The sequence below is a fragment of the Aythya marila genome, assembly GCF_965140915.1.
Source record: "Aythya marila genome assembly, chromosome: 30".
NCBI classification, from domain to species: domain Eukaryota; kingdom Metazoa; phylum Chordata; class Aves; order Anseriformes; family Anatidae; genus Aythya; species Aythya marila.
Window position 1 is genome coordinate 1,997,917 of NC_139071.1, and position 13,354 is coordinate 2,011,270.

Here is a 13,354-nt window from a genome sequence, read left to right on the forward strand (position 1 = left end):
GACCCTCCAGACCCTCCTGGTGTGGGGATTTAGGTGAAAAAACAGCTTGGAAGGGGCTTGGTCCATGCCCCAAGGGGCTCCAACTTGGCTGCAGCTCCAAGGGGACCTCAGCCGGGCTGCCCTGGTGGTGCAGGACCCTGCTGCAGCCCGGGGGGGGGGTCCCAGCTCGCCCCCTCCGTGCTGCTCCACCGCTGCTCCCCATGGCCAAGCCGCTGCTGCCCTCCGCCGGCCGCTGCCCACCCTGCACCCATGGGTGCTGGCCTCCTGCTTCAGCCAGGATCCCCCCCTCCAGGCTGCTTCTGATGGGGTGGCAGAGGGAAATAACCCCTCCTGCCCCCAGCAGACCCCTCATCTCTCACCTCAGAAGCCCCCAGCGAGGCTGCTTGGGGTCCTTTTGGGGAAGGTGGCCAGGGATGGGGCTGAGCCCAGCAAACTCGTTTCGTTTGTGGCTGGAGCTCCCCCAGCTCCACTTGGACCCCTTCCTCCTGGAGGAAAAAGCTTCAAAGGGGTGATGCTGTCCCAGCGCCTCCCAAATTTATTCCAAATGTTCTCATTATCACAGCCTCTCCCTGGCCAGGAGACGGAAAGCAGATGATGGGCAGTAAATACCTGGGGTCTTCTCCCTGAGCAGAGGTTTGGGAATCTCACCTGGGGCTGCAGGGGTCCACGATCTGAGATTTTTACTATTTATAAGACAACAACCCCCCCCAGTAAGTCCTTTGTGGGATCCCTCGGGGAGAAAATTCACGGCTCCGAAATAAAAGCGCCCCTCAGAGGTGTGGTTTGGGGAGGGGAAAGACAGGGCGTGAAGTTTTGGGAGGAAAGAAAGAAAAAAAACAGATAAAAAATACCATATTGGGTATTGCTACGTGTGGTTATAGGTGTTGAGGGTGCAGTAAAGGTTAAAATTGCTGTGGTTGTGCATCGCCCCCAAAAGCTACGTGTTTTGTCCAATTCCTGTCCTCCCCACGCTCCTGCAGGCTTTCAATGGGAAAGGGAAAGAGCTGGAATTTAACAATTTTATAGAACAAATTCTGCAGACACCGTTTTGGTGAGAAAGACGAGTGTATTTCTGCTCTTCCCGTGGTGTCACACACGAGTTACACAGCGCAGCTTAGTACAAGGAGACACTGGGATACACACGAAGGAGCCCCGCCGTGGATCACTCCATCCCGCTGCAGGACCGAGCCTTACACCAAGCGTGCAAACGAAGCGTAAACGATGTAAAAATATATTATATATTTACATAGACGATCTCTTAAAAAGCTGGGATGGAAGTAGAAATTCCAGAGCTAAAACACGTCAGGGAGAAAACGGGGTGGGGTTAGATGCTGTGAGCTGTTTCGTAGGCAAATTTTAGTGTCACAAAAATAAACTTTAAAAACCTCCGGGGTCAGCTGAGGGGATTTTTGGGATGTGTGCCCGGGAAGGGAGCCCCGATGCGCTGCTTGCTGCGAACACGTGGGCAGAGTCGTGCTGGGGAGACGTGAGACGAGGGATGGCTTCTTGCAAACACCCACCCGAAAACCTCCCGCAAACCCCACGTTGGATCCGTGGCAGGGAATGCCGGGCATGCTGGCAGCCCGACGTCAGCAGAACGGGAGATTTTAGGATTTAAAAGCCTGAGTATTAACCTCGTAAGCACATTTCACGTGCGCAGCCTTTTGTCGGGCTCCAGCAGCCTCCAGCAGGTTCCCCGGCACGGCTGGCTTGGTGCGTTGACCCGGCGTCCCTCCAGCTGGGTAAATTGAGGATCTTCCCACCCAAAAACCAAGGGAATGCTATCCAGGTGTTGTCAGCTGCTTGCAAAATACCCTCAGCAGCTCCATTGAATTATTACGTGCTCAAACCTCTCGCCTTCCACAGCAAAGCAGGGACCAGTGGCAGCGCAGGCGGTGTACATCGGGCACTCATTTTGGAGGCTCGTTGGATACCTTTTTTTTTATTTTTGAGGACCATATCTCCTTTCCCTCTCTCATCCTGCTCATAAAGGGAAGCCAAGCCAAGAAAAGGAAACGCTGCTACCTACGGAAATATTTTTTTTAGAAGAATCCTGTTCAGGTTTCTCCTGAGGTTCAGGTAAGCAAGCCCTTCCCCAGCGCACCTGCCACCCAAACACCTTGTTCTGCTCCCTAGAAAATTTAGCATGAAATAAAATATTAAATTCCTTCTGGGTGAGCAGCCAGAATCAGCACTCACCACCCCATCCCCTACTACTAGTTGTAAAAGGGTAGTACTGGAAGATGCGTGGTACTGCCTGGAAGCGACCCAGGGATTTGCTACGAAGGAAGGCCAGCTCTCCCTCTGAGGAGCAGAGCAGTGCAAAAAGGAGACGATTTCCACCCAGCAGGGTTTCTGGGCACATCTGGGCACCCACCTGGCGATTCCCTCGCAAGCACGAGGTGTCGGGGTGCTGTGTGGGCTTCCTCCCCACGTGGAAGCCCAAGGACTTGAGGGCAACACAAAGAGTGGGTCTGGGCCTGCTGTGTGTAAGCAGACGGGGTCTTTTGACCCACTGCCAGACACTGGGACTCCCGGGCAAGTTACAGAAAGACTGGATTGACATCGTTAGCCAAACTTTAAATGGTTGAGTAAAAGCAATTAGGAAGAACCCCTACTGCAGACAGACAAACCAAGCAGCACTGGGTGAGTTCCTTCTCTGCCTCTTGCGCATCTCTCGCGTGTACCATGCCTTCGGGGGGCAGATCAGACCTCCAGCACCTTCAGACGGGATTGAAGTCCAAGTGTTAGAAGTCACTGAGGATACTGATGTCTGCGAACTCGTTCCTGTACCGGTAGGCGTACAGACTGAGCAGGAAGGCCCATTTCAAGGAGATGAAGCTCCAGACGCACGACAGGTAGTAGCTTCTGGGATCAGTCAGGGCTAGGAGAGAGGACACAAGGACACAAGGTGCATTTACAAACCGTTTTATTCCTTGTGCAGCCCGGCCAGAAAAAAAAAAAAAAAAAAAAAAAAAACTCGGTCCCAAATGAAAACGCAGTCCCCAAAAAAAAAAAAAAAACAAACACGATCCTTCTCCCTTTGATCTACGGCCAAGCAACCACTGGGAGGAATGACACGAGCCCTCATATGACACTTGCACAGCTCCCAGGGACGCGGCTCTGCGTGCTGACTAAGCTCCGAAGGCATTTCGCCCCGCTGGCTCGTGTTTAGATTTCAAAGTCCTCGCCCACCTGCTTTACGAGCGCTGAGGCACGGTGTTTCCAAGCACTCCCCTCAGCTGTCAGAGGAGTAAATTCCAGTTTCTGCTGAAGACTAAGCTGGGAAATGGGGATTGTTTGTAGGTTTAGCAGGGCGGCTATCAGACAGCAGCAGACGGGCGCTGCCCTAGGGAGTGGTGCCCATCGGCTCTCGTGACAGCAGAAAAATGAAATGCTTTCTGGCACCCTCCCCAAAAACCTCACGGTGCCTCTCAAGAGGTGGCAGGAGCCCCCCCCAGTCTGTTCCTTCCCACCCAGCCCCAGTAAGCCCAGTAGCACCAGCTGCTGCTCCCAGTACTGCTGCCAGGTACTTACACTGGTGCTTGGTGATGGCCAGGACGAGGAAGGTGCAGATCCCCACCACTGAGAGGGCTGAGAAGAGGATCCCGATGAAGAGGAAGAACCTCAGCCCTTTTAACCAGGTCCTCCAGTAATCCTGCACATACATCACATGCGTGATTAGGGCCCAGAGCGCCAGAACACCTGCTCGATCAGACAGCAAGGGGAATCAGTACCGTGCATCACACCACGACACAGAAAGGTGCTGAATAAATACACATCCCAATAACCGCCCCCAAAAAATCACCCAATGTTAACACTTCATTGCCAGGGCACTCAGAAAAGGGGGGCAAGAGGGCTGCCCGTGTGAGCATCGCCCTCCGCAAGCACCCCACAGCTTTAGGGCAGGCTTTAGGGTACAGGTCCGGATCCCAGGCTGGCACAGAAAGGGCTTTGTTCATTGAATGCATTCCCCCGAGCAATATTTTCATTTTCCTGTGCTGAGCAGCCCCGTTTGAAAGGGCTCTGCACACACAGCGATCCCTCGAGGGCCCTTCCAAGCCCTAAAATTCTGATTTATCGACTCCTCCATGCAACCTCGGGGACAGCAGCCGCAGCCAGGCACCTCCCGAGAAGCAGCTCACCTTTTTACAAAACCCAGGGAGCCCCTTTTACACCCAGGGCTGACGAAGACCACCCCACAACCACTCACTTCAGACACCCAAGGAAGACCCAGCTCAGCACCCCGCACGTCACCCCACACCTTTTGGCTCCAGCACATCTCCACCTAACCCCGCAGGGCGTCCACGCGCACAAACCCCCTCCGAGCCCTTGAGGTGACCCAAAATTACCAGCCACTGGGATCCGTGTCACCGTCTGGCTGCCCTACAGGAAAACCTTTGTTTTCCTTTGCATTTATCCACAGAGCAAATTTACTCCTTATGCTAAAGAAGGGTTATCACGAGGAGGGGAGGGGACCACGCGCTGCTGTGCCGATGGATAATTGCACAAAAGTACAAGGAACACGATCCAAAGCTCTCCCAAACGAGCTTAATTCAGGTTTTACCCAATTATCACGAAGCCTTCCTGTCCTCCTTGCTGTTTTCTGTGCTTTCAGAGAACCGTACAGCTATTTCTATTTTTTTTTCCCCAATTTATTTGGAAATATTCTGACAGCAGCTTGAGAGCTTGAAACGCGTGGCCCAAGCCTTCAACTCACAAAGGAAGCACCGGGGAACAAAACCCACAACGCTGCTGCCAAGCTGGTCGGATTTTCAAAGGGCTGTGACATTTCTGTCGGCGTTTCTGAAAGCAGAAGGGTGCAGAAGTTCAGCTCCCAGCTGATTATTTACGTACAATTCCCACTTAGGGCAAAGCACGCTCGGGAGGTGCTGAAGGTGGACGAAATCTGGCTCCGCACTCCTGGGGCTGGCCCAAAACGTCCCGGTTACACAAGCAGACAAGCAGCTGAGCACGTCCAGGTCTTTGTTTTGCGTTTTAAGATCAGCACGGCTTGCGGAGAAGCAGCAAAAGGCACTTCCAAGGGCTTAGGGGACCGTTCCCGACCCACATTTCAACACCCTTGTCAGAAGGGAGAGGAAATGAGGGAGCAAAAGGCACGAAAGCCCCCAAGTACCGAGCACTTTCTGATGTAAGGAGAAATGACACATCCTCCCCTGATCCTGTGCTTAAAAAATATGCTATCTTTTCACCAAATACAAAGGAAAAAACAAGACCAGGCACTCGGTGTAAGAAAAGTGGGTCCAAATGCTTAAAGAGCTGCCCGGTGCTCCTCCTTTTTGCTGCCACCTCCTGTAGACGTCGTATTTTAAGGGTGGCAGCAAGCAGGGAGGAAAAAAAGGACAAAAAAGGACAATAGCACTGCTAAAATACCAGGCTGCTTTACGAGGTACCCTGTAATAACACAGAACCCCCCCCTCTGCAGCTACCTTCAGTGCCTTCGGGTGGTGCCAAGTGGCTGCGGACACCCTCCACGGTGCCCCAGAGGAAGAAAAAAGGTGGAGGATGGAGCAGAAAAGGCAACTTTTCACTAGGGGCACTCCAGGTTTCGCTGCTGTGGCTCTCCCCAGGGCAGCAGGGATGCTGCTGTGCCACGACGGGGCTGGCAGGAGGCGTTTGGGAGCTCTGCAGACGACTGTGATCGCGCTGGCGATGCCTTTCAGAAAGCCTATCATGGGATTTGGTGGCAAAGCCCAGCGCCCAGCTCGCTGATCCACCACTTCCTCGACTTCACGTTACCCTTAACCTCGTGCTCGAGCAAGTTCAACCCACATTTTAAGAAAATATATTTAAAAAAAAATAAGGAACTTTGGCTTTCTGATTAGCAAAACCAAGCTGCTTCCCCACCGGCGCCTTTCAGATGACTTGGCACAATTTATCTGAAGCGCTGAGTCAAGCTGCTCGTGTTTCCACGCCAAAAAAGCCTCTAGTGCCCCAAAAGCTCTCGTGGTAAGAACAGAAGAAGCACATGAGCATCACCAGATCCCCCCCCCAAGCCTGCCCCTGTCTCTTCCCCAGCCCTAAAGCCTGACACAGCGCTTGAAAGGAAGCCGTGGGGCAAACCTCAGCAGTAAATCCCTAACGGTGACAAGGCAAAAAAACCCAGCTCCTCCACGTGCAGAGCCGGGTCACACGGCCGAGAGGCACAGAGAACCCTTTTACCCCCAAAATATCACCAAAATGTTCGTTATCCCATGAAACAGGGGCGAGCGGGGTCCTCGCCAGCTCCGCCTGCCTCTCCCCTGCACCCCTAAAACACCCCCAAATCCTTCAGCGAGGCTACGGAGCTTGCAGAACAGCAGGGTTTGGTGTTTTTTTTTCCCCTAAAAGGGCAGAAAAAGGCTACAAGAAGTTAAATCAGCTGGCAGAGCTGCCTCAAGAAGCATCCACAGCAGCAGAGGAAACATGCGTGTGCTCAGACATTGCAAAAAGCAGTGAGAGCAGGACTCTGGTCCTGAATCCCCCAAAAAAGGGGGCCAGCAGCTTTAACACAAACCCCTCAGCTGGATGTAGGCAGCAGAACAGCAGCTAACTCATTCACCTGTGCAACTGCAAACAAAAAAAAAAACACATTTTAATAATTTTTTTACTGGAATAGGAATAAAAGTCACGGCATTTAAAGCCTGCAGTGATTAACCGCAGGACCTTCAGCATCCTCAAGCTCCCCCAAACCCTCTCCCTCTCCACACCTGTATTTTTGGATTAAAGTTTGCATTCACCAAGAAGCAGACCCAGAATCTGCAGTGACATCACCTGCTGGAAATAACACCAAAAAACCTTCCAGGGAAAGGTTTTGGCTGGGTGGATTTACTCCAAGCTGGAACCACCCTAAAAACGAGAGGCGCTGAACAAAACACAATCGAGGGATTTCCGACAGAGAGCAGCGGGAAAGTTGTTACCTTTAAACCAAAAAAACAAAACTAATTATCCAAAGTACACAAAGCTCCAGGAAAAGGAAGCTGGCCCATCAAACAACCACGAGAACATCTGAAACAACAGCAACAGGGGCAGGGTTTTTTTTTTTTAAAAGCCTTTTATACCTATGAGCTGCTGTTTAATTCATAGTTGAAATATAAAAACCTGCAGCATACTTGGAACACGCTTAAATACATCCTAAAGGGCAAGTCCCAAAGCTGGAGCGAGCTCAGCCTGTAGGCAGGTGCAAAAAAAGACAAAATCCTAAATATTTTGGTAAAGCCAACCAACAGACAGGCTGGCACGCTTCAGCTGACGTGGGACCAAACTTTCGCTTTCTCCCAGCGTAAAACCAAAAAGCTGCGAGCGCAAAGAGGCTTCCTCAGAGCCCTGCTCGTCACGGGCAGCAGTTTTGGTCCCTGTAAAAAAAAAAAAAAAAAAAAGAAAGAAAAACAACAAAACAAGTCGCATTGTTTGGCAGGGAAAATGCAGCGCAGCTGCCTTCCCGGAGCTCGGAGCAGCCAGAGGCCACGTCTGCACGCCGTGCTGGGACGCGGCGTACGGCACTGACGGGCGGGCCAGATTCGAGGGAAAAAAACAACAAATGCGTGAGCGAGGAAAAAAAAATAAAAAAAAAAATAAAAAAAAAAAACAACAAATGTGTAGAGCGAGGCCAAGAAGCCGAGCAGAGGAGCTCTCCTGCCAGCTGCACGGAGCTCCAAGCGCTTGCGGACGACGGGACAAAGCTGACAGCGAGCAAAATGAGAATAAAATTGTAAAAATGAGAAGTATTAAAATCTACTTGCATGGGTCTGGAAAAGATGAAGTCTACAGTGAGCAGCGAGAAGAGTTTTTTCAAGGCCTTCCGTCATTTTCCATCTGCACAACCTCTTTTTACACATTCTGCTACTCAGCAGCACCCGTTTTAAGCTCATTTTTCCCATTTTTGAGTTGCAGAAACGTTGCCTTCGCTGGTTGATTCCCAGAAAGGGTAAAATGCTCTCTTCCGGCACTCCGAGCCAAGCCAGCTCAGCATCAGCTGTTTTTGGAAGAGGTTAAAAACGGGTTTTCTCTAAGCAGCAATTCTGCCAAAATAGCTAAGGATCAACACCGAAATATTTAAGGAAAACAGCTCTGGGAGGAGAGGAGTCTTTGGAGTATTCTCGTGAAAAGCCCTCGGTAAAACCTCCCTCTGGGCACGTGCAGTCGAGGGCTTTGCTGTTTATTTTGGGACGTTTCGGTTCAGAGGAAAGCAGATCGGGCTGCACGGGCGCAAGAATTTTTAAAAAAAAGGGGATTTTTGAAATAAAATTTCAGCTGCTTGCTCGGCACCGGGCTGGCCCGAGCGGCCGCGTTTAGAAGCAGGAAATGGAAGATGTTCAGATTTCGGATGCTTTGTGCCTCTGCCATTCATGCTGAAGACGAAACCAACATCACATTTTCCACGTAGGAAGGATTTGCTTCTCCCCTCGCAATTCTGCAAGATCACAGCGAAGCACAAACCCTGGGCTTTGGCTTTGTGCTTTCTTTTAGTGTGTTTTTCCCCACCTTTCACCACTGCTTAAGACAATAAAGCAGGCACAAGGCACAACTTAACTTCTTTTTAAGTATTTTGTATGCAAATCCGAGCAATTGGAAGTGTTTTATTCCCGCTATGCTTTTTTTTCAGAGAGGGACCAAGCCAATCTGCCTGGATTTCCCAGGATTTTCCTCTCGGTGCTTTCAGAGAATCGTAATTTTTGCACGCCATGGGTGCTGTGACCAGCCTCAGCCAGCTTCTACTCCTTCCACTTATCAGATATTTTTAAAGTTTCGAGGGTCTGAAAAGTGCGCTTTGTGTTTCATCTTCCTTGCAGCTGCTTTAATATCTGGTCCACATTATGTTCTCAAAGCACAAGCTCTCTATTTTGCCAGAAATATCTGAGCAGCTTGGAAACAGCCAATAAAGTCTCTTATTGTGGAAAAAAAAAAAAAAAACACAACTCTTTCTCTATTCAATTTAAAGAGAGAAGATACACACGCAAGAACATTAAAAGCCACTCGGGAAAGGGCTGGATCCATCCTGAAAACATCTAATTGCTTTCTTCTCTTTTAAATTGCCCCTGGCTGAACGAAAACATCAGTTTCGTGGAGATTCATGGCTTACTTCAAAAAAAAAAATTAATTTAAGGCGGTGAGGGGGGGAGGTCAAACACACAAACAAGCACTGAAGTATAAAAGCCACTGTGAGTAGCTCGAAACGAAATGGCAAACCACCGAGACGGGCAGCATTAATTCGGGGATGACTTTTGGGGTCCCGTGATCGATCCGTTGAGCTGCTGTCCCGGGGGTTATCGGAAAGCCTCGGTCGGGTGTCGCTGCTTAGAACAAGGGGCTGATAGAGGAGGTCTGCCCCCGATTGAAGAGGATGAGAAAATTCCCACGTGGACACGCCTGGAGGCAGAGCTGAGATTTAGAGGATTAGCGAGCTGATCTTACCGGGCGCTGTGGTTTTAGGGGGGGTGGGGGGGGTTATTATCATGAAAAGCAACCAGAAAGACTGGAAAGGGGGTTGCTCAGCATCTGAAATTGCACGCTTCTGGTTTCATAACTAGAGGGAATTGAGGGCTCTGGTTACAGACTCAGCACAACCCGACCGCCTGCCCCTCCGCAGTAAACTTGCACGCTGCAGCTCGGGTGAAATGAATTTGAAGTTCAGTTCAAATTCCAGTGACTGCATCCAAGCAGGTGAAAGTTAACGAAACCAGTAAGGGAAGACGGATTTCAAAGGGAAACACAGGAGGAAAGGTTCTCTAGATGATTAGGAAAAGATAAATAAAGCGATTACAAAGCCAGGGGTTCCTAATGGCAGAGGCATCAGCGAGGCTTCTTACAGAGATTAAAACAGAGCCCAGGACAGCACAGGAGAGAGGAAGCACCCAGATAAACATCCTGAAAAACACGCCCCTGATAACACCAAGTGCACATCAGCAAAAATTTAGGCAGGCTGCAACCCAACGTGGGCAAGGGAGAAGCAAAGACACCCAGCAGAGGTGATGGGAGAACCAGAAAGAAAGCTGCAACCAGATCAGCACGCACGAGCACGCTCGCAGAGAAGGCTGGCAGAAGCCTTGGCTTAATTAGAGGCACGTTAATTAGCAACTTTTGCTAAACTGCCAGCTACACCAGCCTAAACAATCCAGCCCCCCCCCCATAAAGTGTCAGCGCTGCCAGCCGCAACAGCCGGACCTGCAGCTCACGCAGGTGCTCGGATCGCTTTTGGAAGCTCCTGAGCGAAAAAAGGCACTTTTTGGCCCAAAAAACAAAAGCCTGGGGTGAAGACAGCGACCCCACGGAGCGCACGAGGACACCTCCAGCAGGGTTTTATGCTCGCCCCGTGCCACCAGCAGCGCCCACGCACCGCGCTTGAGCCGTGCCGGGGGGATTAGGGGAGAAGCCGTCCTTCTGGCTGCGTTAAAAAAAAGTTGCAAGAGGGTTTTTCGGAGACCGAAGGGCACACGGCAGTGCCTGAGAGCGAACGTTGCAGCGTCTGCACAGCGGAAAGTTTCAGCCGCTCGCCCACTTCCTTCCCTGCCATTCTCTGCCAGTGGAAATTAAGAGCTGGTTGGCGTGCGACAACAAAAAGAGGTGCCAAAAACAAAACCCCGTGAAATACCTGAAACTGAACGACCCGCGGTGTCTAAACACAAAGCCAACCTCCTACACGCTGTTTGTTTTTTGTTTTTTTTTTTCGTGGAATAAACTTAATTCAGCAAGCAGCCTTTGCTTCGGTGCATGGGGAAAAAAAAACAGTGATTCTTTTTTTCTTTAAGGTTCCCCCTCCAGCAGTGCCCGAGCACCCTACCCATGTGAAATGTCTGTCCCTGGAGGCTGGCACAACTTGGCTTGAAGGCTTGGCTGGCAGCAGAACAAATTTCAAAGGTCCTTCCCGTACACGAGTGGTTCTGTTCCTACGTGATCCCGGCCTGTTTGCAGGACAGCACGCTACACGTGATCAGCTGGGGAGCATAAAGGAGAAATCTCATCTCATTTCGCCTGTTGGAACACGGAGAGCGAAGCAGAAGGGCAGGAAAAAGCAGCCGAGAGTGGAAGATGACAGGAGCCTCTTAAATCAGCTTTGTCACAACAGCGAAAGACGCTGAAAGCCTTTCTGATTATTTCTTAATGCGTTTCTGAGGCTTTGGGGATCCTGCCGAGGCTCTGCCTCTGGACGTGCCACAGATGCTTGCGAGCCTGCAAATTCACCGAGTGCAACCTTGCAAGTGGCTGTTCTTTTAATCTCGCTTACCTTGAGCCCCTGTTACCTTTAATCAAAATTAAAGATTTTTGGAGAAATGGCAAGAAGAGGGCGAGGGAGCTGAGGGAATCGGCTGGATGGCAAACCTAGCACAACGCTGGGCATCCCAGCTGCCCTGATGGCACAAACACCCAGGTGGCCACAGCAGCGTTGGATTCACTCGTGTGCAAGCAGAAATTCGGATTCTTTACCAAATTTCACTTCCCTTTAAGCTCTTCCTCCAGGTGGTCGCTTGAATTCAGCCAGAGAAAACCCCGGAGCTGGTGAGCGGAGGGATGGCTGCGATCTGCTCCAACCCAACCATTAACGAAAAATATATAACTTAAACACGATATTGATGCATCACTGATTTCAGAGGACGTAAAGATGGGTTTTTACAGCCTGTGGCCTGTCTGAAAAGCAGCTCAAACGCCTGTCTCAGAGCATCCAGCCCAGATGCTTTCAGCGGGTACAAACCTCAGGAAGCGGGCAATTTGGGTTTTTCCTGAAAACCCAGAGCACACGTAAATGCTGCTTTCCAGGCCAAAATCTCGCCGGGAAAGTCAACAAAACTTTAAAGTTTTGAAGTTTAAAATAAAAGCCTCTTTTCTGTAAGAAGGGCGGCCGGCACCTGGGGCTCCCCGCACGCAGGTGCAGTCGGCGTGTCCCAAAAAATGCTGCTTGGTTTCCCCAGCTGCAAACGCAGCCAGACACCGGCCCCTGGTCCCAACCTCCCCAAATACCCCTGGGGGAGGCCAGGAGATGCCCCCAATCCCCCACCCGAGCCTCAAAGCCCCCGGGGGGCTGTCACAGGAGCTTCCCACCACTAAAGGGCCCCCCGAGGATCCCCAAACCCAGCTCCTGGCTCCGGACCCCGAACCCAAACCACGTTTCTGAGAGCGTTGGGACAGGGATCCCCCAACTCCAGGGCTGCGACCAGGTCCCTGGGGATCCCACCCCAGCGCCGAGCACCTCTGGGTGCAGAACTGCCCCTGGAGCTCAGCTGCCACAGCCCTGGGCCCAGCACCACGGGCCTCAGCACCAGCCCCAGCACCATGGGCTCAGCACCACGGGCATGAACGGCTCCTGCCTGTCACAATCACCCCCCCCAGCCCCAATCCCAGCACCCCGGGCCCCAGCACCTTGGGTCCAGCACCACGGGCCCCAGCCTCAGCCCCAGCACCCCAGGCCCAGCACCCTGGGCCCAGCACCAGCACCCCGGGCACGAACGGCTCCTGCCCGCCCCGATCTCCCCCCCCAGCCCCATTCCCATTCCCATTCCCAGCCCCATTCCCAGCCCCAGCCCCGTCCCCATTCCCAGCCCCATTCCCAGCCCCGTTCCCGTTCCCAGCCTACCGGAGAGCCCCCCGGCGGCGGCGGTGGCTGGCTGTCGGAAGGCAGCGGCCAGGCTCCAGGTGAAGAAGGCCGAGAGCCCCAGCGCGCAGCCGGTGGCCGCGTAGGCCAGGCGCAGGGCGAGCGCCCGGCTCACCGCCATCGGAGCGCTGCGCCGCCGCACGCCCCGCCCACCGCCGCACAGCCCCGCCCACCTCCTTTAAGCCACGCCCACCCCCGCGCTTAAACCCAATGTGCGCCGCCGTCGAGCCACGCCCGTCAGCTCTCGAGCCACGCCCACAATGCTTAAAGCCACGCCCAGCAGACACAAGCCACGCCCACCACCCGGCCCCGTCTCCGAGTCCCGCCGCTAAGCCACGCCCACTGTGGTCGCTAAGCCACGCCCACTGGCAGAGCGCCCCCCGGCGGCCCGGAGGATTTGGGGGGGAATGGGGAGGGGGAAAAAGGGGGGGGGTATGGGGGGGGTATGGGGGTTATGGGGGGTTATGGGGGTTATGGGGGGTTATGGGGGTTGTGGAGGGTGTATAGGGACACGGGGGGACATGGGGAAATGGGGGATTTAGGGACACGAGGGGGGCATGGGGGTTATATGGGATTTGGGGTCATGGGGTCATGGGGGGGCACATTTGGGAAATGGGGGACAATGGGACACGAGGAGGGCACAGGGGTTATGGGGGGGTTATGGGGGGTATGGGGTCATGGGGGGGACATGGGGAAATGGGGGATTTGGGGACATGAGGGGGGCATGGGGGTTATATGGGATTTGGGGGTGTGGGGTCATGGGGGGGC

At 52.7% G+C, this 13,354-nt stretch overlaps 1 protein-coding gene and 1 long non-coding RNA gene across 2 annotated transcripts; both read right to left on the reverse strand.

The window, feature by feature from the left end:
• Positions 1–1,046: 1,046 nt before the first annotated feature.
• On the reverse strand, positions 1,047–12,741 carry SLC48A1 (solute carrier family 48 member 1). Its single transcript, XM_082781272.1, has 3 exons — positions 12,569–12,741; positions 3,538–3,705; positions 1,047–2,884 (listed from the first exon to the last, which is right to left on the reverse strand). The coding sequence occupies exons 1-3, from the start codon at positions 12,705–12,707 to the stop codon at positions 2,748–2,750; spliced, it is 444 nt and encodes a 147-aa protein (XP_082637398.1). The 5' UTR covers positions 12,708–12,741; the 3' UTR covers positions 1,047–2,747.
• Positions 3,714–6,756, reverse strand: LOC309888749. The gene is made up of 3 exons (XR_014319167.1): positions 6,741–6,756; positions 6,518–6,570; positions 3,714–4,806 (listed from the first exon to the last, which is right to left on the reverse strand). It is a non-coding gene; the product is annotated as an uncharacterized lncRNA (long non-coding RNA).
• Positions 12,742–13,354: the final 613 nt, after the last annotated feature.

Excerpts from the sequence above, each read along its gene's own strand:
- SLC48A1 (XM_082781272.1), bottom strand. The coding sequence starts at position 12,707 with ATGGCGGTGAGCCGGGCGCTCGCCCTGCGCCTGGCCTACGCGGCCACC. Across the intron at positions 3,706-12,568 it reads CGCCGCCGGGGGGCTCTCCG|GTGTTCTGGCGCTCTGGGCC; the intron begins GTAGGCTGGGAA and ends CTGATCGAGCAG. Across the intron at positions 2,885-3,537 it reads GGCCATCACCAAGCACCAGT|CCCTGACTGATCCCAGAAGC; the intron begins GTAAGTACCTGG and ends CCTCTCTCCTAG.